Source organism: Stigmatopora argus, chromosome 17, assembly GCF_051989625.1.
Source record: "Stigmatopora argus isolate UIUO_Sarg chromosome 17, RoL_Sarg_1.0, whole genome shotgun sequence".
NCBI lineage: Eukaryota > Metazoa > Chordata > Actinopteri > Syngnathiformes > Syngnathidae > Stigmatopora > Stigmatopora argus.
The window spans coordinates 7357174-7383015 of record NC_135403.1 but is presented as its reverse complement, the minus strand read 5'-3'; the positions used below and the strand labels follow the sequence as shown (position 1 = coordinate 7383015).

At 36.6% G+C, this 25842-nt stretch overlaps 1 protein-coding gene across 4 annotated transcripts in view; it reads left to right on the top strand.

Annotated features, from left to right (window-relative positions):
• Positions 1 to 3174: 3174 nt before the first annotated feature.
• The window catches only part of LOC144091682 (netrin-G1-like), a 170890-nt gene continuing 148222 nt past the window's right edge, over positions 3175 to 25842 (top strand). The window contains exons 1-18 of one of the 4 annotated variants that reach the window (XR_013305812.1): positions 3175 to 3287; positions 3673 to 3850; positions 4343 to 4390; positions 4504 to 4613; positions 4689 to 4778; positions 5186 to 5297; positions 5780 to 5848; positions 5958 to 6100; positions 6614 to 6739; positions 7046 to 7176; positions 9392 to 9568; positions 9654 to 9748; positions 9898 to 9956; positions 11430 to 11562; positions 11793 to 11870; positions 15069 to 15189; positions 15280 to 15354; positions 17709 to 17873. Coding sequence is in view for 2 of the 4 variants with exons in the window: in XM_077624222.1 (XP_077480348.1) it covers positions 3698 to 3850; positions 4343 to 4390; positions 4504 to 4613; positions 4689 to 4778; positions 5186 to 5297; positions 5780 to 5848; positions 5958 to 6100; positions 6614 to 6739; positions 7046 to 7176; positions 9392 to 9568; positions 9654 to 9748; positions 9898 to 9956; positions 11430 to 11562; positions 11793 to 11861 (1515 nt within the window). In the remaining 2 variants the exon portion in view is untranslated. Of the gene's footprint in view, positions 3288 to 3672; positions 3851 to 4342; positions 4391 to 4503; positions 4618 to 4688; positions 4779 to 5185; positions 5298 to 5779; positions 5849 to 5957; positions 6101 to 6613; positions 6740 to 7045; positions 7177 to 9391; positions 9569 to 9653; positions 9749 to 9897; positions 9957 to 11429; positions 11563 to 11792; positions 11871 to 12514; positions 12997 to 15068; positions 15190 to 15279; positions 15355 to 17708; positions 17874 to 25842 lie in introns of those variants that run through there. The other 3 variants (XM_077624222.1, XM_077624225.1, XR_013305813.1) reach the window with 3 other exon arrangements.

Sequence of the window (25842 nt, the reverse complement as noted above, 5' to 3'; positions counted from 1 at the left end):
GATGAATAGAGAAATAACAGTGTTGAGTGAAGAGTGTCTCTCCCATGCAACCACAAGCAAAATTATGATAATTTAAGACTGCCATCCAGTCACCAAGTATAGATATTAAGCTTGTCACAAACCGTCTAATGCGTCTAACCTTATAAGGGACGCTTCCCTGTGTCTGGAAATAACACAGTATTTTAAAACCGAGCATTGCAGACCATTGGGACTGGAGGTTGAATTCAAAACATGACAATCTTCATTAAATCAAAAGGAAAAATGTTGATTTCACCATTAAATAAACCCATTTAAAGCCTGGTACAAACTTTTGAGTTTGGTCTCAGTATTATTTTGATTGAGAAGTTGTTTATCCACACAGCAGTAATTCAAATTGTCAGGAATAAAATAAATTGCAGTGGTATCACTCATCAATAGAAAGAGTTGCTAAACCCCTTAAACCACAGGTGTCAAAGTGGCGGCCCGCGGGCGAAATTTGGCCCCCCGCATCATTTTGTGTGGCCCGAGAAAGTAAATGATGAGTGCCAACTTTCTGTTTCATGATGAAATTAAAATGGAGATTGTAGATTATTTCCTGTGTTTCCTCATTTTAAATCAATAATTGCAAACAATTTGTACTAATTTGAATGTCCAAAAATGATCTATCGATTAGCACGATCGAGAAACTGTCAATTTATTAATTTACTAATTTTGGCAGCCTAGTTGGAAGACATAACGGCCCTCTGGATGTAATCGAAACTACCACGTGGCCCCCGACAAAAAATGAGTTTGACACCCCTGCCTTAAACGAGATTTGTAACTGCGTAATGTACGGCAGCTCCAACTTTAAGCAAATCTGATTCCATTTCTATATTACTTTGCTTGCTCGCCGCATTCTATCCACCTTAAGCTCACAAAGATGAGCACAAGTTTATCCCAGCCAACTATAAGCATCAGGTGGGAGACACCTTGAATTGTTTGCATCCCCACCTAGTGCCCATAGTCAGCCGGGATAGGCTCCAACACCCCCGCAACCTTTGTGAGGATAAGCGGTTCAGAAAATGAATGAATATCTACAATGTTACATTAAAATTGTAAGGATTATTCTAAAAATATGACATGCATGACAGCTGAATATATCACAGCCACAATCTCCTAACCCAACCCTTAACTTGATTTAAATATTCAATAACTGCCCTCCAAATAAGCATCTTGTTGCTATTTTCATGACCCTATTTATTGTAACAAACATGGGGAAAGGGTGGGATTTCATCCACACTAAACATATTAACCCATGGTTTTGTGCCTTTTGCCTTTACTGTACTTTTCTTTATTTGTTTTGGCTTTTGAGTTGCTTGAATGTCTTATATCCTGTTGGATCACATACATTTATATAATTAATGCGCGTACTGGTACTACACCCTCCGTGAATAGTGAGAATCGGTGTCATGACAAGTTTTCTGACTATCCGCGTCCTTTGTTACCATCTGATTTGTCGTTGAAAAGGCTTTATTTTCTTCTGATTTGGCTTTGGTGCTTCAGTTGTATCATTCCTCTTCGTATAGACTCATTTGCTTCTCTCTTCCATCCAGCCACTCCCCTTCAGTGTCCCTTCCTTCCCCTTCATTGCATTACATTGGCGAAAAGGAGAGTTGACTGTCCATGGTTCCTCCCATCACCTGTGAAATTTCTGAGTCAGGTCATGGTGAAAGGGGGCATTGTGTCTCCCTGATGAGGAATGCCCTTGCATTGCTCCTCAAAGAAAAGACCTCATTTGGAAAGGAATTTGGAAGCATCTTGAGAAGTGTTACAGGGGTTTTCTGTGGGCTGGTGATAGTAAGCTGGAGACCTTCATAAGACTGCTCATTTGCCTGCTAGCTTCAATAAGTAGTTTGCCCACTTATGATTGGAAATTTGTAGGTGAGAGGTCATTTAAATTCGAAATAAAATAATAATGAATTAATAGAAAGGTGGCCCAGTGGAGCGAGTGGTTAGAGCATCAGCCTCACAGCTCTGGGGTCCTGGGTTCAAATCCAGGTCAGTCCACCTGTATGGACTTTGCTTGTTCTCCCCGGGCCTGCGTGGGTTTCCTCCAGGTACTCTGGTTTCCTCCCACATTCCAAAAACATGCAGGGTAGGCTGATTGGACACTCTAAATTGCCCCTAGGTATGAGTGTGCATGAATGGTTGCCCGTCTCTATGTGCTCTGCGATTGGCTGGGCACCGATACAAGGTGTCCTCTGCCTCTGGCCCGGAGTCAGCTGGGATAAGGTCCAGCACCCCCCGCAACCCTAATGAGGATAAAGCGGTTCAGAAAATGAGATGAGATGAATGAATGAATAGAAAAATAAACATCAGACTGATGCACAGTATACTAAAGTTGATGCATTAGTTGGCGGCCATTGTGGGATTTACCTGTCAAAAGGAGTTTAATATTATTCATTATTGTCATCATGCAAATGCATCCTTGTGAATTGTGTCATTGCAACAGAGCGCCATAGCTATAATACTCTTTTTCATGTGCTGAGGTTGACACCTAGTGGCCAAAAATAACTTCAACATTGTTTAATTGTCAAATATTTCATTTTTTGCATATGACCATTTTTGAAAATAATGTAACATGCAGAAATGCAATAAAGTAGAGTAAAAATGTTACTAGCAGCTACAAAGATGTGCGTTCCCGTTATGAACTAAAGGGAAAATGACAGTTCCATTCTTGAACACATGGCTGCGCTTACTACTCACATGTTTTGGAATAGAACAAGAGTATATAGCAGTAGACGTGCTACGATCATGGTTATCACAGAAATGACACTAGATGCAAAAAGTCAGCCTTTGGCGCGTTAGTGGCCAGTGACCATCTTAAGCCATTCAATTTATCTGGCAGGCTCTATTACAGTGAATTTAAGGCAAGTGATTTTCCCCATTAAAATACTCTTCACTGAGCGAAATCGTTTTGGATTATCAAATGGTTTGCCTTATACCAGCCGCATTAACATTGAAATAAATTGGCTAGAAAAAAGAAGAGATAAAGTTAAGGTTGAGTATTCAATAAATTTACTGCATCTTTGAATATTATGAAAAAAACAGTTTGAAAAACATTTAAAATGGAGCAGCTATCTAATTCAAAGTACATTCTCAGTTGACTAAAAGATTACTAGTGTATGTTTTACCGGAAGATACTGACACAAAATGGCCGTCAAGTGATAACGGCAGTTGTTGTTTGCTCACAGCAGTCATATCGCATCTAGTTCCGTATACGCGTGATACCAAGGCTAGGGATACTTCGGCTAGCTAGAAAACTAAAGGTGAGTATGTATCATGTTCATATTCGTTTATGAAATGATATACCTGTAACGGAATGTCAAAGTAGTGGAAATCCGCTGGTTAAAAAGTTGAATTGATTGTTACTACGGCTTCACGCCAAGGTCTGATGTTGCTATGTGGGACCCACAGTACAATGTAATTCATTGGTAATTATTGGTACAATTCTCAATTTACCACTGTTTTGTGGTGTTTTATCTTTTATACAGAGATTAAAAAAAGAAAAAGAAAAAAGAAAAGGGGAGAAAGGTTGCTGCCTTTTAGGGACAACCAGTTAATTTGGATTAATTCACTGGTGTTCCCATTAGCATCACTCGAAATGATTGTGTTCCTAGTTTAATATATCACACTATCCATTACCGTGTTTAGTTTGGCTTTGCTGACACGCTAAGAAATGGACGTTCCTGAAGAACCGTCCCAGAAGCATCGAAGCAAGACGCTTTTGGTCCGTCATTTACCTGCCGAGCTGAGCGAGGATGAAAAGGAGGATCTTCTCAAGTATTTCGGAGCCCAGTCTGTTAGAGTCTTCTCAAACTTTGGTCGGATGGTAGGTTTTTTAATCAATTAATTTTAAATCAATAAATACATTAATTTTAAAATAAACTCATATTTCATAACAGACTATTTAAAAAGCACGCTTAAAGAAAATTGATACAATTTGTTTGCTGATTGTACTATACTGGCACCTGCTATTTTTTCTTTGATTATTGCTTAGACCAGGTGTGGCGAGTACGTGGCTCTCAAGCTGCATGCGGCTCTTTGCTCCTTATCATATTTTGTATATGCTGTGGCTCTTTGCCTCGTTTCATGTTTCTCTTATTTTTAATTCTCTCTTAAAATACACTCAAATTCATCAGAGCCAATTAAAAACAAAGAATAAATTACATTTAAAAGGTAATTTGGCACATTTTTTTTACGCTGCTTCTTAAGGTGTGGCTATTTGACTCACAGTTTAAAATTCGGGCTCTTTGCATGCAACTTATTCGCCACATGTCGATTAAATCAATGACAATCCTCAGCTGGTGTTTTCTATCCACAGAAACACACAGCATTTGCCACGTTTTGCAGTGAAAAAGCTGCAGAAAAGGTGAGTGAACCTGTAATAAAATAAATAAATACAGATGCTCAGTTTATTAAACACTGATACTTTTCTAGTTAGCATCTTTCAAGCATTGTTTACCCATCAACTATCTCTTAAAGGCACTTAGCCGGCTCCATCAGCTAGAGATTCTCAATCGAAGGCTTATTGTGGAGTTTGCAAAAGGCCAAGATAACATCACAGTTTTAAAAGATCCACCTGTTTCAAATGGGTAGGTAGGTTTACCTACTAATTAGCATTGTCTACTAATTTAGGGCAATGTAATTTCTTTTTTTACCTTCTGCAGTAATAAAATTGACAAAGAAGCAAAGGGCAAACCAGAAACTAAGCAGCCTAATGCTGCTTTTTCAGAGTCAAGCATTGCTCCAAGTCTTGGGTAAGTGTCGAACATATCCTTAGTTCATGGTTAGTTTTTTTGGTAATTACGTAATGTTAATTTATAGTAAAAATGCATATTTGCCAATGAATAGAATGTGCAATATTTTTCTTAACTGCTATTCGGCCATTGTCTAAACGTGACTAAAGGATGTGATGAATTGATGCTTTTCACGAGTGCTTTTTTTTCTTCTAAATAAGCTTTATCAATAATTGATGTAATGGGACAATCTTTTTTAAAGGGTTATTTGCCTAAGAATTCTTAATGTTTTGTGCTGATCTTTTTTTTATTTATTTTTTTCATTCTCATTCATTCCTTATTCTATTTAATATATTTGTGTTTTCCTGTTGAAAAACGGTGGATTTTATTTATTCTACATTCCACCCATCTCTCTCTGCTAATTACAGGTTGAAATATCACCCAAATCCCAGTTTGAAGTATTTGTACCCACCCCCTTCCAATAGCGTTCTGACAAATATAACAAACGCCCTCTTGTGTGTGCCAAAGTTTTATGTTCAAGTGAGTACAATTTTCTTCTCACTCTCCAAACACTCAATATGTTAATGATCATGTTTGCATGTGTGTGTGTGTAGCCAGAGGAGATTAGCTATTATGAAATTATTTGCATCTGAGCATCCTTTCAACACATCCAACCTCTTTTGAACATTATCCAGCATGCATTCACCCTTTTAAATTCAAATTGTGCATTTTAATAATAAACCATAGGTGGGAAGCATGAGTTATGGATTTACCATTTCCCCAGGAGTCGATTACTTAGATTTTTCAATGCTGCAGTTTGCAAGCTCAGTGTCATGGTGGCGCTGTTGTGTCGCAGTAGCAACAGCATCCTCCTCACCTCACTCATGCCGCTCACCTCAATCTCTCCTTGATCCAAGATTTTAAAATGGAAAGTACAAAACCTGTGCAATCTGTTAGATGGTACTATGTGTTTTATAGTCACAGGCTGTGTATGTTTTACAAGTTTTTCCTTAATTCACCAGGTTCTGCATCTGATGAACAAGATGAATTTACCATGTCCATTTGGACCCATGACTCCCAGACCCCTCCTGGTGAGTTTTGTCAGGATTTTGATTTAGATTTTGTTAGAAAAAAACTGAAATCAAAACATTGTAAGTAATCTGAAAGTAGTTAGATATTAAAAAAAGATTTTTCTTGCAGTTTGACCACCTTCGTTCTGCCCCAACCATACCTATGCCTCCCCCCTTGCCTCCTGATCTCCCACCTATACCGGCAGTAGAAATGGTGATGTCATCCGATGAGGAATCAGAGTATGAGAGTGGGGATGATGAAGAGAAGGAGAGGTGAGTCATTCATGTGGCTCATAGGGACACTGCTTCACATTGTGGGGTGTTACTTTGAAAATACATGTATGGAGACCTTTACAATTTATCCAATTTGTAGCTTTATTTACCTATTTTTGGGGTAAATTTACTCATACAGCACTTTTACACATTCAAGGCACTAGAAGTGCTATGACACTTTTTTCTAATGTAGGACACAATGCAACATGTTGCTGCAAATTGTTAGAAGAAAATACATGCATGCAAGTTCATAATCTTGATGCATAATGCTGTCCATTGGTAGTTGAATTATTATTTTGACATATAACTGCACACTTCTTGTTTAATTCAGATTTTTGGTTTTAAAGTAATTAATTTCTCCAACTCCGGGATCACATTAGCGAGCACGCAACATGTATCATTTATACTAACACATTTCACTTGCGTTCACAGTTAATTCACACTTAACACAGCAATAAATATTTCAGGTAGAACCGAAAACTTGTCCTTTTCCCAATGCTGTCTTTGCTTCAGGATTGTCCGTCTGATGGGTCTGGTCAACCAAGCATGCAAAAGACCCCTGAGATCTAAAACATCCTCCAAGAGAAAGAAGCCCAAGATCAAGGATCTACTCTATGTGCCCAAAACAGACTCTCAGAGGTAGAACGGAACTATTCATGCACATTCTCACGTTTATATTCAGAATCACTATCTGATAAAATATTAAAAAAGGAGCTTCTATTGTAATGTGTTACAAATACAGTGCTGATTTAGGAAGGCAATATCCATGCTCATACTCCCCTCAATATGCCACAAACTCTGTTCGAGTTTTTATGCCCAATGTCTCCAGGCTGGATGGACTGGGAATTGTTCACCAGAAAATCCAAGGCCCCCAATGCTGCACAGGATTTATTGTGAATTCTTTTAGAAGGTGTGTGCTCAGAAAAGTGTCTCTGCTGTCTTCAGCGCTCCAGTCATGCAGCCATCAGACGTGTTTGAGCAACCCAACCCCACTGGACTGAAGAAAATAGAATTCCACATTTCAGTTCCAGAAGTGGCAGCCAGGGTGGAAGGGAGTAGGACGGAGTGTGATGAAGGTATGAGTAAGGCTCCTTCTTTTTTAGTTAGATCTTGAATTGCCATTTTCATCTAGCAGTCACCGAGTGACTATTAGTATTTGATTTCAAAGTCGAAAAATAGATATAAATTTAGGTATGACTTTGTTACGTAAATAAAAATGTAGGCAATAATTCAAAATGTTTTCTGTAAAATATAGTGATATTGCTTTAAATGCAGTTTCATTTCAACAGTACATAATTAGTGAAGATGTGTTTGTTTGATGATGCCATACAAGTACAGTTGTAACAATAGCATATCACTACTACAGTTGTAAACCACTGTGAACTTCAGCCATTTTTTTAATCATAACCAATAATCATATTTCATAATATACCCCTCTACTTGTGTAAACAAAAAAAACTTAACTTATTTTCATCATTTTAAAGGCATGTATCTTAAAAATGTCAGTGGGTGTTTCTTGCAGTGATCTACTAGTTTATCCCATAGATATTGTTACATTTGCTGAGCATTTGATATTTAGATTAGATTACCCGGGCCACTGTTTCATATTATCAGATTAGGCGAAGAGGTGTTTTGATATTTTTGATATCTATGTGGGAAATCTGAATAGCAATACTGTATATCACAGGAACAGCCAGCTTCCACTGAAAAGGTGGTGCCATTATCAGTGTGGGGAAATGTCATTTGGAAAAGCAAGGCGCCTGGTACTTTCTGTGTTACTTGTCGGCTGTGCACTTTGCCATTTTTCCTTATATAGTTGTTTTGACACCTTATCTCTTGCCACAACTTGACTCTCCAGCAAACTCCAGAGAAGTAAAACCGATCTCAAAGTGAAGCACAGTAGATTTCCTAAAGGCGTGGAGCCAAGATAAATAACGACAGGTGGCTTTTTGGATTAGTCTTGTTTTGTCTGATAAACAAGCTTTTGAAATGAAAGGGGATTGGGGGAGGAAGGGAGAATCAGATATTCAAGAAAAAAATTCTTCGCTCTAGTTCACTCACGCTTTTGTAATACCATTTTGCTCCATGTTGTGTATTCCTTATATATGTACACATATACACATACTATATATACATATATATATACACACATATATACACATACACACACATATATACACATACACACACATCTATACTCATACACATATATATACACATACACATATATACATATATTTATATGTATACACACATATATATATATATATATATATATATATATATATATATATATATATATATATATATATATATATATATATATATATGTGTATTTAAATATACACATGCATATATACATATATTTATATATATACACATACACATATGTATATAAATATACACATACATATATACATCATTTTGCACATAGTTTATTTTGTAAATAATTGACTCTTTTAAGGACCTTTTTTTTTTTAAATGACACTCATAGGGGAACTGACTATTTCTAATATTTAAAAAAAATAATTATTGTGGTAAAGTAATTTTAAGAAACAATAGTCAAAAACTAGCTATGTCAATGGCAGCCATTGGAGTCAAATGCCTCCTAGGTGTTTAAAAAAGAATTATAATTTTGACGTGAAAATGTTATATGTATGCACATATATATATGTATATGTATGTACATATATATATAAATATATATATTTGTTTTTTAAGAAAAAAAACTGGCTGTGACGCTGATGATCAGTTTTTACTTAAAATAGAATATCATTCTAATGAAAAAGGTAAATAGTACAATCTGATCGGAAGCAGAGTGGCACATTAAAATACAGCCATTGCTTGACACCTGATCTATTTGGATTTTATAAAGATATCACCTGCTCGTAATCATAGAAATCAGAATTTGTCCATTACTCTTGAAATTTTTGCTCTGGAAATATCCTTAAATAACATCAAGAGCCATACATTTGAAAACAAATCATTTACTGTTGAATTGAATGCTCTAACATCTTATTTTGACATCAATCTCTCCGTAAAGATGGCAAAAAGTCTCCTCACAGTTAATGATGAGCGAGACAGTCAACCTGCAGGTGTTAGCGGCAGCTGACATTAGCAGAAGCGCAGTGACTCACACCCGACTCTAAATGGCTTCAATGCATCCCCAGAATTTCAATTTTTTATGTTTCTTTTGTTATTACAGAGGGCTGGTTAATTTTTAGGAATAACGTAAAGCTAGTGTTCACCATCAAGTTAATGAGTTGAATTTTGTTTCTGTTTATCCCTCAGAAATGGATGGTGGAGAGATTACCATCAACAATAATGATGCTACAGAAGGCTTTGGGAAGATCTACCCGAGCATCCAGCCATCTGAACAATGTGAGGACCACAGTGAGGAAGAGGAGGATCTCCCCTCTGATGTCATCTCAAGGAAAGAGCTTGAGAAAGGACGTCTCTCAAGAGACGGTAAACATAGAGATGACTAAACACACACATCCCTGCACAAACACTCAAATATGACTCCCAAATCACTGTTTCCTTCCTGAAACAGAGACAAAAAGGATGACGGTGTTTAAAAATTACGAGCCAGGTGAGCCAACCTGCAGGCTCTATGTGAAGAATATCGCAAAACAAGTGGAGGAGAAAGTATGTCCTTTTCTGGCATTTGACCCATTTGTGGTTGTCCCGTTTTGTGCTTATTGCTTAAGTCATCATATTTTGCTGCATTGTTGAATGTCAATGTAAAACAAGCCCATAATTAGCTCGGTGCTATTTGTCTTTTATTTATGTTCCAGGACCTAAAGTACATCTATGGGAGATACATTGATGCTTCATCAGAAGTTGAAAGAAATATGTAAGTGTCCTTTTCTTTTTTTTAACCAATCAGAGACAATGTAGTTTAGGTTTAAGGACTGCTTCAACAGAATGGCAGTTAAGTAACAAAAGACTCACAAAAACCTCTTATTTAGACTACCGCCTATTCATGAGCTATTTCGGATTTAGGCAATTTGTCACATTCTCTCGAGAGATTCTAGTAATGCACTGTTTCTACGTTATTAAAAAAGGATCCAACTTGACACATAGATCAGCAGGGATTCTTTGTTTTTTTGTTTGTTTGTACATCTGCTGTACTTTTAAATGAATATTCCACCTGGGACCTCAGAGTGAGCTTTTGTTGGATCAAGCGCCACACTCTCGGGTTGTGTTTATTCAAATCTCTCATTCTGGTCAAATTAAAAAAAGATATACCGCAGACAGATTTTGGCCTGGATTGCATAGCATTTGGTCATTTTTATCATTTGTAATTATTTACAATATGTTACCATTAACGGAGAGTGTGATGTGTTCTCTGACAAAACCTCTGATGCATTGAATAACATTTTCTTTTCTTTATAGTATTTAAAATCGATTTCAAGTCCAGTTCAGTGTCAGCGACTGCATATACAGCGGCACGCCCATATTACATCCAGCACTATACAATGCCATGAAAAAGTGTTTTGCCTTTCTTTTTTCCTTTCATATTTATTTTATTTTTTGGGAAGTTAAGAGTTTATCAAACCAATTTTAATATTATACAGAGGCAACATGGATATACAAAATCCAGTTTCTAAATCAAGATTTACGATGTTAAAGCACAAAAGTAATCCAAACATAGTTCTTTATGAAAAAGTACTGCCCCCTTGAAACAAATAAAGTTTATGCCAGCTTTGGCAGCATTTGCAGTATAATCAAGCTTTGCGATATTTAGTGATGAGTATTTCACATTGTTGTGAAAGAATTTTAGGCCACTCTTTTTTTGCAGAATTGTTTCAACCATGCTGTATTGGAGGGTTTTATAGCATGAACTGCCTGTTTAAGTTCACCTCATATCATATCAATTGGATTTAAATACAGAGTTTGACTTGATTACACCACACGCTTATTTAAATATGCAAAATACACAGAAATCATGAAGAGGGGAAACCCAGTTTAGAAGTTTTTGGGAAAAATGAACAAGATTATAATCATGCGACAGCAGTAGCCGATCCGTTTGCAATTGAAAATATCCCATCTGAGTCTGAGGGCTCTCAGGAGTGTCGCTTAGGATACAGCAGGCTGTACTTAATAGGAGAAAATGTAAAGCTTTTCCATTCCCAACATCCATATTTTCAAGCTCTACTGCAGTGCCATAAAAAAAGTGTAGTTAAAGATCCTTACACACTTTTCTGTATTTTGCCGGCCTCAGTTGGTTTTCAAATGCATGCATTTTTTGGTAGTAAGGGACGCAGATGTGTGTACAGGAATTATGAGTGCTAACAATAGTCCATTGCTCCCTGTTTTTCACCAGGTTTGACGTGGTCTTAATGAAAGAGGGTCGGATGAAAGGACAAGCCTTTGTTGGACTTTCCACTGAGCAGAGTGCTGAAAAAGCCCTGCGGGAAACCAACGGCTATGTTCTCTTTGACAAACCTCTCGTGGTTGTATCCTTTTTATCAATTGCTTTGTTCATTCAAATATGATGCATACCATATTTGTCATAATATGTTTTATGAGGGTGCTGTACTATGACAAGTGGGGTACACTGTGAACTGGTTGCCAGTCAAGTGCAAGCCACAATGAGATAATCATTAATCATGAATTCAAAACAGAATCAGAAGTAGAAACATTAACATTGCTTTCCCTTTTCAAAGCCCTTAAGTGATAATTCCAGCAATTTGCTCGATCAGCCAGGCCGAAACCAGACAATAATGATACCAAGAAAAGAGGAAAGCAACGATAACATTTACAGGTTGGTACTTTCTTAAAACTAGATATTTATATTCTTCCTGATCAGTATTCATGAAAATATTTGTAGTGTTCATGAAAATATTTGTTTTTCAGATGCCCCCCATTTATTATTTAACCTTTTTACCTCAAATAGTGGGCTTTTGATTAGATAGATGGTATGCCTTAATTTAAACTACTATACTTAAACTATATGTAAGCTAGGTAGTTATAAACTACTATACTTATACTATATGTAAGCTATGTAGTTATCAGAATATATACTGTGTATAATTATAAATATAATTCAGATAACCTACATTTTTTTTTTTTTGTGGAGAAAATCAGAAAATATATTGTTTATTATATCTAGTCCTTGTTTTACAATGTCATGCATTGAACTATTTTGCACAGGTGAGTTTGCAATGAGAATACGGCTTCCTTTCTCGATTACTGTGTTAGTGTAGGTTAGTGATGAAAGGAATAGGTTAATTTAAGTTCACATTCAGGTTTTAACATTAAAGAATGGAACAAAATGGAACAAAATAGCAAACAAAAGACAAAACTGCAAAGTCACAAAGAACATTTTGATCTCTTTTCTTGAATTGTGACAGAGTTCACATTTTGATGCTTTCTTTTCAATATGTGTTTATACTTTATTCATTCAAGATGCCAAGGCTTGAATTTGTGGGCCAGCAGAACCATTTGTATCCTTATTTGAACATATCCTTTGGAGAAAAAAAGAAAAAAGGGCAGTTCTATTTGTGTCGCCATTAGAACATGAAGCATTGACCTTTGAAGCACTTTGATCTAGATTTACAAGGGCATAGTGCTATTGTTTCTCTATTTGAATTCATTGAATTTAACGGTATTTACTGAAGGTTGCCAAAATGTTTTTGACAATGTTTTTTTTTTACCTCGTCTGGCTGAATTTCAGGTGATCATCCAAAGTCGTCTTCATCCTTTTATTTAATAAAACATTATTTTTTATTAAAACGAGGTCATGTCTCTTTTTAGCGTCTACAGACACCTGTCAACATGTAATTGGTCCGATAACTTTTTCTCTGAAACTCCAAATATCCAAAGATTGGGAAAGTGTCTCAACGGTCAAATATTGGCAGCCGTAGCTTGGGGGGAAAAATAGCAGTAAGAAGGTGGGGTAGAGGGGGTAATACTGCGAACAAACCAAATAGAGTAAAGTCAGTAGGAAATTGCTGCCGCCGCTTTAGTTTACCTTGAAGATCCTACCTCGCTCTACCTGTTATTGCAGCAAGGAAACCTTAGAGAGTGAACTTTCACACTCAGCAGCTATCATATGAGAGGATTTGGAAATCAAATTGTTGTTCGTCCTCTGTAGGGAAGTAGTAGAAGTAGTAATAGAAGTGTACAGGGGTGCATGTCAGTCAAAGATAAATTAAGGTTTGAGATGCCGTATTTGCGATGAGGTGCCGTTTCACTTCAGGTGGTGATGACCACCCAAAGACTTTGAATGTCACATGGGCTGATCTAAATGTCTTCCCAAATGCTGTCAATTAAAAACAAGATATATTGAATATGTGGAAATATGACGTTTTCATAAGAATGTCTATTTCTTACTGCATTTTAAGGCTGCTGTTCTTATAACTGGTTAGGAAATGAAATAAACCTCTATGTTTAGGTCATGTAAGAGGACTTCACAAATAAATAAATTCACTGAAAGATTATATATATATGTATATATATATATATATATATATATATATATATATATATGTATGTATATATATATATGTATATATATATGTATATATATATATATATATATATATGTATATATATATATATATACATATATATATATGTATATATATATATATATACATATATATATATATGTATATATATATATATATATATATACATGTATATATATATATATATATATGTATATATATATATATATATGTATATATATATATATATATATATATATATGTATGTATAGTCAAAAGGATTCGCTTTTTCAGATCCATGGTGAGCTCCTTTGACTTTCCCATTGTAGCGTTTGTGGGTGTTTGCATCCAACAAGCCCTATTTAAATGCCCTCAGAGAAGTCACCAGCTGTAGTCACTCATAATCACTCACAAGAAGTTAAGAGGCCATGCTATGAAGCTCATTTCACTGACAACTTTCTAAGTCACCAAAATTGCTAATTCATGTTGCTGTATGTATATTTTTGACCCAGCAGATTTGATCACTTTTTTCTGTTCACCCATAATAAAGTAAAATAAGAACCAAACTTCATGAATGTTTTTTGTGACAAAGAAGTAACTGTTCCAATCACTCTATCAGAGAAAAATCATTCTAACCTTGCCAAGGACTCGCTTTCATTCATAATTGGACAATAGCAGACCCCTATCTCTAATACCTGTTAAGGTATTATTTTCAAACTAAGCTGTGAGGAATGCCATCAACTTTTCTAACGCTACAGAATATCCAAACTTTACTTTCCGTCTTGGGGAGTGGCATCACATATACACAACTCTTATTTTCAACATGTTGACAACTCTGTGTAACCTACATAACAAGTAGCCGGTGAAATAAACAGCAATGAATGCATAACAGATATTTATTTTTTCAACCTCGAATGTCTGTCTCCATATTGAGTTTGTGTCAGGTAAAAACAAAAACATTGAGGGTTGTTATACACTTTACTGTCAACATAGTGTTATCCAGCTTACTTAAAACAAGACAAACAAACTGTCATATTTGATGGAATGTTTGGGATATTGGGGCTAGTTTTAAAAGTTGATAGAGAGGCTGCTTTCATGTAAAGTATATATGTTTTTTTTACCCTATTTTCATTCAGGTAATACGACTAATAACTCTGTTACTTTTAAAATCAGCAAAGATTGTTAAATTTTCAAGGTAACTTTGCAATGGTATATTGGACTGCGTAATTACTCATAATGCACAATTTACTTAATAGTATACGTATACTCATAATTACCACTGGTTTTCAGTCACTGATGTTGTTGCCTAAATGTTTTGGACTTTGGACTTCTTATGTCATAAATTGTTGTTAACTACTAATTAATGTGGTGCTCTTTATTTAGACGCAAAAGGGAAATTCAACTGCAGCCTTTCTGTCGCATACAAAATTGTTAGCACGTAAAATGTCTTTAGGGAAGATTCATAAAAGTGGGGTCATCCATCACATGCACTCATCTGGTCTGACCTGCAGCCCATATCTTCTACATGAGGGATACGGGGGTCCCATCTGTGACCAACTCTGCATGTCATCCCAACGATGACAAATGTGCACCCCCACTGTGAAACTATTGAGTTAGTAAAGCATTTATCAGGTAAGATTTGAGCAAGATAAACGCTAACCTTTTGTAAGGAGACTCAGATGAAGATGTATGCTGTGTGTGTTTGTCTGTTTTCTTCCTTAGCTGCAGACATGTGCTTATCATTGGAATATTTGACTCCACTCACTTTGCTTCCTTCGAGTTGCTATAAAATCTCAGGTAAATATTTCACCTCTTTTGGAAACTAGAAAAATTGCCTAGACAAATGAGGTATGTGCGACCATACTAGTCAAATTAACTGCACGCTGTAATTGTATAACAAATGTATAGCATGTCTGCACACACTGTAAACAATTGATCTGATATTTGGTTTGCCTTATACTGAATTCTTTTCAAGACCTGTAGGAGGAAAAGTCCTCACTTGGTTATTTCCTAGCCAGCCTCAGTCCCATGAGTCAAAGTCACTTGGAGAGCAAGTGTCAATTCTAAGGAGCGCTTATTCATTATGAAGAGAGTGATGGCTTCATGATGCATATTTAATTGGTTGAAGCCTTGCAATTTTAATGAAGTTGTCGGAATGAGTAGCATTTAAAGCTGAAGGGAAGTAATGTGCTTCAAAAATGTAGCCTAAATGTCTTCAATCGTAAGTCCAAGGTCATTTAATTTAAGTAGGAGTTTTATTTAATCATCCAACAGGTATAAGTCAAGTTTTTTTGAATGATCAGACTTGTCTTTTCTGGGGTATTCCAAAGACTTGCTTATTGCAGCTGTTTGAATCGATGGGTTGGAGATTTGGCTTGTAAAACTTTCTTTAACAAAACAAATGGCTGAGTGTTAAAACCTACCGTATGCATGCATGTACATCTGTGTATGTATGTGTGTATATATATATATATATATATATATATATATATGTGTATGTATACATATATATATTTATATATGTGTGTGTATACACATGTGTATATGTACATGTATCTATGTATATATAGATATGTATATATATGTATGTATGTATATATATATGTATGTGTGTATATATATATGTATATATATACACGTATATATATACATGTATCTATACACATTTGTGTGCATACACAGATATATACATACATATATATATATATATATATATACATACATACATACACAGATGTACATGCATACGGTAGGGCTTAACACTCAGCCATTTGTTTTGTTATTATTTTTTTCAGCAACACGCTTATTTATTTATATATTTATTCATGTATTTATTTATTAACTCACTTATTACCTATCTATTTATGTCTAAAATGCCTTTCCTATTTCTGCATCCTCACCCTCTTGCTACTGTGACAACGAAATTTCCCGAATACGGGATGAATAAAGTTATCCAATCCAATCCAAAACCACTCTTACCATGATAAACCACAGTACAATTTACATTTAGATGTTCATCTCCATTGAAGTTGTTCCTTCAGTTTTTTTTAATTGTGAGATGTCTGTAAACCCTCATCCTCACCTACATCCACAGTAACCTTGTTTATTCCCCATAGTGGCATTAGCAAAGCTGTAAAAGTATTTATGGGGGTACAAATGTGGGACAGCCAATCTAAGACAAATCCATAAATCCTGGCTGTTGATTTCTCAGGGCCAGGAGGTGCAGGCCAGTGATCAGTGGAGGTAGAAAGTATTCCCCAGGTGACTCTGTGTGACTAACGCACAGACTCTGAGCAGCATGCCAAACATTACAGTGACCCTGTTGTGCTTTTAAAATGGCCAAGCTGGCCTTCGCCTCTAAAGTGAGACACAGCTCAGCTATCCATCTACCATGAGCTAGTATCATTAGGTAGCACCCTACTGGGACCCGACTCAGCAGTCGGTGTGTGAACTACAATTTGCACCCTGTTTGTGACTTGCACTGGTAAGGTATGCAATTATAAAATAATGTGTAAATTGCTCCATGTTCTGTTGTTTATTTTCACTGTCAACGGTGTAATCCCTTCAGTTTGTTTGGCCGCCAGAAGGCATAGTGGCTGATTTGTACAAACTTGTATTGCTAATAAAAACTGGCGTGGAAGCTCGGGCTACAAAATAAGGCATACCCAGGAGTGTTTCTGCCAAATGCCTGTGCTATTTTCTACATTGTGTTAACATTTTTTGAATGCCGGAAGCTAAAATGATCTATTATCTATTATTGAATAATGGAATTATTGTGGTTCTGATGCTGATTTGGAGGAAATCAGCAGTAGTAAGTTTGACAATGCAAAACACTGTCTTTTTCTTGAAACAGAATCATATTAGCACACATTTACATTTTCACTAGTCTGTTTTGTGCGATTGTCTGTTTCCTCCCAAAATGATCCGTTACAGATTTCCTTTCTAAGACCCCTGTATAAACTGAGAATAAATTCACATCTTGCAAAACCCACTGATTTGGCGAGCCCACAAATAAGATAGATTTCCCATTGAGCCAAGTTGGGAAAAAATTACCTTGCTGTCTTACAGTGTTACCACTGAAAACGTAGTTTTTATAGCAATGTATATATACATTTCTTTCCTGTTGGTGATTCGCTTGTTTCTACATACAGGTTATGCTCTCAATATTCATTCAGAAGAGAACTTGATCATATTGATGGAAAAAAACACCCAGAAGATCAAGTTCTTTCTTTAATATGATTTCCAAAATGTATGGAGTGAGCAGACCAGTATATCATGGGACTACTACCCTCAATATTAACAAAGAAATCAATGAGGTAAGTAAATATACCATTATAATTTGCAATCACCTGCTAGGCCAAAAGTAATCAGTGAATCCAGATGACCCCAAAAAGATTTTTACACTCTGAGAAAGTTAATAACAAATGAGTCATCCGAGCCTGTGATTTGAATTGCATATTAATCCTTATATCAAGAATTATTACAACAAAAGGTTCAGAAAGTGAGTGGCTGAGTGAGCCACTCTGCTGGATTCATTTTGTCATTCAAGAGGAATCTTGGGTTGTGCACTGCTCCATTTTTGTGTCGTTTATCTGAATTTCAGTTTATAAGCTTTTGATTAATGCTCATCATTTTTAGGACAAGAAACTACATTTAGTAACTTAAAATGAGCACTCCTAAAATGAAAAGTTGTTTAAAGACAATTTGAATCATCCCATCCGTGAACACTATATACATAAAAAGTAATGACAATTTGCTAATGTATTACAATGACGGGAAAAAGCCACGGCAACACACTCGTAACCGAACAAAAACTCTTGCCTGAAACAAAATAGTCATACTGGACATCTGAACATTTTGCTTAAATTCATCATTGTATTTTGAAAATATGCAACTTCTAGTTGAACCTTGTGATACTCTGCATGTCCACTAGTCCTTGCTTTAGACTAGCTTTATTGTTTGTTAGGTAGTTGGTACTACAATAAATGTTTTACATAGACCTACAACCTCTTTTTGCAATGTACTTTAATCAAATACCTCCTCCACAAAACACAATATTTGTCCAAATAGCCAAATATAGTTTTCCTGCCACCAGACAGCCAGATTCATTACACTGATGAACGCATTTCACCTACTCTGAAGAATGGGTTTCTTGTTTTTAAGCACTCTAGTGATGCTTGTCAACTTGCAAGCTTTGGATATCCACATAAGCACTTTTTGCTACAATCCATCTATGCATGCAAACCTGCAAATTGAAATCTATTTAATGTGCTATTTGAGTGCACATTAATTTGTGTCGCAACATTAGCATCTTTTAATATTGTCATGCAAGAATTCACCTGGATCTTGATGGCAAATGATTAATTAATGCTTGTAAATGCAGACTAGGGGTTTGATTTTCTACTTGATGGATTGTCCATTCATTGTACACTGCGTCTCTTTTGCCCGAAGTCGGCCAGGATGGGCTCCAAAGAAAATATACAGTGGCCCAATACTTCTATTTGTGTCAGTCGGAAATTACGGTCTTGAACCCATTGTTGCCTAAAATGTCTTTTAATAGAAATCTCCTAATAATCCATCAAATAATGAGCCCCATATAACTTTCAGTGTGAGTAAAATGAAGCTGTCAGCATTCACTTATGAAGGCAACTATTTTGATCTCAGCCTGGCATGATTTGTCAAAATGAAAAATACAGCCATCAACCTTGAAGGCGAAAACTGTCTGCCGTGTAGATGGAGACCTATTGTCTGGAGGTTTGACAAGGGTTGATGCAACAGGCTGCAGTGAGTCAAGGCCAACACACACATGAAAAAAAAACACTCTTTCTTCACCGCATTCATCCCCAGAGAGGGTATTTTTCATACTTTTCAACCACCTACCAGTGACAAGTCTTTGACACCCCTGCTTACTGTGACACCTCTCTGGGCCACTTGAGGTCTCCACCACAATCCCCCCTTTGTTGGGGACTGTTCAAGAAAGATTTCACAGCTGGAAGAATGCTCTTTTAAGAAAACAGGGCTGTTTTTGTGGCACACATAAACACAGATGTGCCTTGATAAGATACCTGTTGTTTTCCATTTACCTCAAAATACCTTGCGACTAAAATGCAGTCAGTTTTAGTTTTAACAGGCTTAAATAAACATCCATTTAAAGCTACTCTTTAGGAATGCCTACACCATGGATGTCAAAGTGGCGGCCCGGGGGCCAAATCTGGCACGCCGCATCATTTTGTGTGGCCCGGGAAAGGAAATCATGAGTGCCGACTTTCTATTTTAGGATCAAATTCAAATGAAGAGTATAGATGTATATTACATTTCCTGATTTTCCCCCTTTTAAATTGATAATTGCTATTTTTTTAATCCATATTTTCTTTGTTTTAAGTTCAAAAATCATTTTGTAAAATCTAAAAATATATTAAAAAAGAAGCTAAAACAAACATTGTTTTAGATCTATAAAAAACTGAATATTCAGGGCCTTTAATCCAGTTTTTTTAATCCATTTATAAAAAAATATATCTAAAATGGTCTGGCCCACGTGAAATCGAGTTGACGTTAAAGCGGCCCGCGAACCTACCCGAGTCTGACACCCTTGGCCTACGCAGTTCATTTTTTCCTTTTGCATGTATTTTGCTTTGTGTTGATTTCTTTTGGTTACATTTTCCAAAGACCCCTTTCTACCCATTGTCCTGTCCACTGAGAAACATGGACATGTACACTGCGGTTCCCTTATTTGTGTCAAAGGCCAAGTTCTCGTCTGCATAAAGGGGTCATGTCAGTTTCAGATGACTGCCCCACCGGTTCTCGCTTTGTGTGGCTAGGTATGAGACTGCTTCATTGCTACACATCATCTTCTGCCTTCTTTCTCACTCTCTCTCCAAACTCATCCATCCCATTCCCTAAGTGGCCACAGAACTGTCCCCATCTCTCCCAAGGTCAGACCGTGTGTAACACCACCACCACCACCACCTCCACTTTCTTTTCTCGTCCTCTTCATCTATATGCATTGTTAGCAACCTTTTCTGTGAAACTGGGACATAGGATTGCAAGCAATAACACAAGACAAGATGGGAATGCCAAAATCCCGATTTATCGTCATGGCAACGTTGAGTCTTGTTCATTTGGTTGCAAAATCTCTATAACAAAGGCACTGTTCAAATATGCAGTTTTACACCAAGTTATTGCAATAACATTTTACATTCAAGGTGTAGCTTTAACAAGCTGCCAACAGAACAGTATGGGCTTATACATGTATTGAAATAATAAAGATAGGTTATTTGGGGTATCAGTGTGGTAAAATATTTCCAGATGAGTAAGTGTGCGCCAAGTGCTTTGACATTTCCACCAAAGCAGACGTTTGATGATTGTAACCTCAAGCAGGGAAGATTGCAGACATGATTTTGAAGAATCCACATCCACCTGCATTTTCTCTACCACTGTGCCTCTCTTCCACCATTCCTAAACATATTGCCCCTGTTCAATTATTTAGTTGTTAGCATGCTTTAGTCCTGAGCTGCAGGGAAAGCTTTACCTGGCGATTAGAACAGAGCTTGTCACTGGTGCCCGCCTGATAGCTCTGTTGTTGTTGGGGCTGAAGGAAGATGACTTTTGCCACATTATGCAGGCGAAAATGTCATTACCTCATTGCAGGCTTGTCATTTGCAGCCTTTGGTCCCCCAGAGGAGAAAGTGTGTGTATGTGTGTGCATGTGTGTGTCATCCCACAGAAGTGCCGAGAGCCAACACAGCAAAACAATTCATCCTTACAAGTTTTGTGGCAAACGTAACATGTTTAAAAAAAAGTCTTTAAAAAAAAAAGAAGACATTAAGCCTAAAGCAAGTATTTTAATTTTAATTAATGGAATTTTTTAAAACTCATATTTAATACTGGGGATTTCCATTTATTCAGATGCGATATTTTAGAATAAACATTATATATATATATATATATATATTTATATGTCTATATATGTGTATATATATGTATATATATATATGCATATATATATGTATATATATGTGTATGTATGTATATATATGTGTATATATGTATGTGTATATATATATATATATATATATGTATATGTATATGTATATATGTATGAATATATATATATATATATATATATATATATATATATATATATATATATATATATATATATATATATATATATATATATATATATATATAAAATAAAAACTTCTCAACCAAAGTTTAGAACTGGTCTTGGCTGTGAAGCCCACAGCTGTTATAATATATCAATAAATCATATGTAAAATATGTATTCTGTTTATATTCAATGATAATGTCTTTTTCAAGATGGCCAGTAAGGTCTTTCCTCTCATGATTAGTTTTTAAGGAGTATACAGTATTTTAGACCCCTCTATTGATTTTTTTTACGATATTATGAAAGATGAATTATTTGTTCGAAAAGTCCCTTCTTGAAAATGATTGAAAAGGAAGTCATATTTCCACCCACATGGGGTCACTGTTGAAGCAAGTCCAATATATCTCCCCATTAGTGCACTCATCAGAATTTTCATTTAAATGATTTTTATAATCAGATTTTGGGTATTTAATCCTATCCTAAGTAATGGTGTAATTCATTGATAAAGGATTGTTAATTCATACTCGATGAAAACATAACAACTGAATAGATTTCTAGATGGCGGCACTGTAAAACTAAAAACATGAAAAAAAACTATGGTAACAAATGTTAGGAGCTCTCAATAGATCATCTGAGCTATTGCACACATTAATAAACACATTGCTGTATGACTGGCTCTATAGTTGTGTTGCAGCAATGTATCAAAACACACTTTTAAAAATACAGTAGTTTGTACAAGGAAATGCTTGTAAATAGGCCTATTTCCTCAAAATTCCCTTGTTTCATTATCGCCCAAACCAAAGACTTAGGGAGAAAAGGGAAAAAGTGCGCTGTAAGCATCGCTCCTGAATACGTGGTGATTTTACCCCAAGAAAAGTTAATCGACGTTTCTTTTCCTGATCTATTATCCACCTAAAACACACATCACTGTTTGTTTACTTGCTGGACCGTATGCACTGCCAATGACTGTCCTTTCAGGCATAGATATGCAAATCACACTGGAGTTATTAATCGCAGTGTCACAGGGATTATGCAAATGAATAAGAATGAGCAGTAAAGACAGAAAAAAAGAATTCTGGACAACAGCAAAGTTGTGTTTCATCCCTTGTCCCAGCTATGATCATTGTCAACTTGTGCTGACCCTGCAAAAAATGTTTGTTATTTATTAGGAGCTCTTTAGTCTTATTGTAGTTTTATAATGCCTGAGAGTGTCTTTACACTTCTCATGACCATGTTTGTGACTTGGCCACAAATACGAAAAGGCTGACTGGTTACACAGGAGAGAACATGCTCTTTCACAGGTCTGGAATTTCCTTTTGGTATACTCTTCAATTCAATGTTATAATAAGGTTACGCTCTAGGTTACCCAAGGTAGCCCAAGACACATAAATATCAAATATTTCTGAAACGGGTTTGGTTCTACAAGCTAATCAACAATGTTAAGAGAGAGTCCTTAAATAGTAGTATAAGGTCATCCTAAGACACAATAACTAATGGGGTTGTATCTTAACAAAAGCCCAATTTGTTACGTCCACAGGAGACGTCGTGGCGAAGTAGGAGGGATTAGGACCCAATCGCGTGGAAGTAGGTGAGGACGAGGCAAATTGTGCTCATAACCAAAACTTTAATAACTTAGGAGGGACCGTACAAAATAACAAGGACTTGTGAAACGAAACATGAAACCAAACCGGACCAGGGAAAAGCAAGGTAGCGTGGCTGCATGGTAAGGGAATTTACGCAGACGATCCAAACATGACATTAAACTCGGGGTACTCGGTCGTTTGGTAGCCGGTCTTTTGGTTGCCCGGAAGGTTATTGATAATTACCATTTAAATCGTTGCTCAAATTCCCTAAATACAAACTGCGAATTACTATTTAGTCATACTTAATGCCCTATTAATTATTAGGCCAAAGAAAAGCTCCAAATTTCCCGGACTTTCATTGTTTTTTGTTGGAGAACTTGTTAAGACCCTGACTGACGTAGCTTCTTAAAGGGACAACGCATGTACATACAAACTCTTATACACTAACACGTCGGCTCAGTGAAACTGCTCATGGCCATTGTTGGCTTTTATTGATGCGTAGCCCCTGTTGTTTTACCTTGTTTTGTCGCCGGTCTTTTGGTCGTCGGTCTTTTGGTCGCCGGTCTTTTGGTCGCCCCGACCGCGACAACGGGCGACCAAAAGACCGGCGACCAAAAGACGGTGACCAAAAGACCAGCGACCAATCGACCGCACACGGGAAAAACAATAGCAGGCTGCTCCTAACACAATTATTCCTAATAACCTCACCTTGAAAAATACTATTGACTATCATTTTATTCATGAATCACAAAATGTTTGTCTTCACACATTCTTTAAAGACCTCTAATACACCTCTCAAACTCTTTTGTGTTGGCACTAATATATCCATAGACCTCAGAAATTTTAGAAAGCCCACACGAAGGGAGCTCACTCCCCCGCCGCGATTCCTACCGGCCTTGCTTGATGATTATCGGCAGGTTTTTGAGCATTGCTGTATAGGATGAACAAATGCATTTCTGCAGATGACTGTGAGGCAAGGAGAGATTGAATCCTCACTACTCACTACTGGGGGTTTGCGTGTACGTGGTGGAAGGGGGAGGAGTGGGTCAGTCTCCTCGAAATAGGCAGTGATAGATGACTTACATGGAAGGAGACAGCAATGCCTGCTCCCCAGCCTGGCTGAATCAGGAAGCTGTCTGCCAACTAAATGCCTCTCCCTTCCTTCTACCCTCCCTCCCTCACACTCATTATAATTTCCTCCCTTTCCTCTTGCTTCCTCTGCTTACGAATCAATGTTTTTATTTTTTTTCTTTGTGCTTACGGGACAGCAGATCTTTAGTCATTATAATATTGAGCTTTATATATATCACTGCTTAGTGAGCACTACACCCACTGCAATCATTCCAGGCACCTTTTTTTTCCTAGCAGGCGTGACTACCGTAATTACTCGAATATAACACGCAGGTTTTTGCAAAATAATTAATTCCAATAGTTGGGGGTGCGTGTTATAATCAAAAACTATTTTTTTTTTTTTTTTTTTTTTTTTTTTTTTTTTTGTATCTTGTTACATGGCCCTTAGCCTGGTGCTTTTTCTTGCCAAATAAATTGAATTGAAATTGAATTGAATAAAATAAATTACAAATTTTCGATCGAAAAAAGCATTGTCAAACTCACTTTGACGCACGGATTTTACGTCATCTCGTGAAGCCGAGACCACCACTGCCCCCCTCTAGCCTCGTACCCGTCTCAGTTCACCCTCTCTCAGTTCAGTGTTATAATCAATAACTAAAATAAATTACAAATTTTCGATCGAAAAAAGCATTGTCAAACTCACTTTGACGCACGGATTTTACGTCATCTCGTAAAGCCAATCGGATGATGTGTTGTGGGAGGAAGAGGAAGTGGATGAAGGAAGCGTGGACGTTGATAGGATTCTCAACGAAGAGATGTATGAGAGGACAGACAAAGAGAGAGAGGAACTTTTCATTTGAAGGATTCTAATGAATAAATTTGTTTGAACAAAACAATCGTGAAACGAAGAAAAAAAGGTAAGATTTCTGATTTTCGTCAGCGGGAAATTTTAGGTGCGCACTATATTCGAGTACTGCGTTTTTCCAGATTTTTTTGGCCCAAAGTTATACCTGCGTGTTATTTTCGAGTGCGCGTTATATTCGAGTAATTACGGTATATGCATCTTCGTTAAAATCTTTATATTACAACTTTGTAGAGTCACTATTTTACAATTAAACTAGGAACTAAGTAAGCTCAAAGGCATTGAAGGAATCTCAAGGACCTACTCAAGTAATAGAAGTTGTTGTTCTTGTGGAATCTAAAATGGAAAATTTTGCTACAGATATGAATCGTATTGACCATTTTCTGACACCCGAAGCATCGAGGTCCCAAGTGGCTCGAGGTGGCACCGTAGATGTAGGTAAACTTGCCTAGTCTGAGTCATCATCAGGGACTCATCACGGCCAAAAGCTGATTGGCCAATTCGAAATTGTCACTCTTGTGCGATTTTTAAAGTCAAAACTACTTCATCATGGTATCAAACTTTTAGATTTTGGAGCTGTTAATATTTTGAAAGTTAGCCTACCCTAAGACATCGTCTTTCTCCCAACTGAGTCATGGCCAAAAGCTAATTGGCCAATTCGA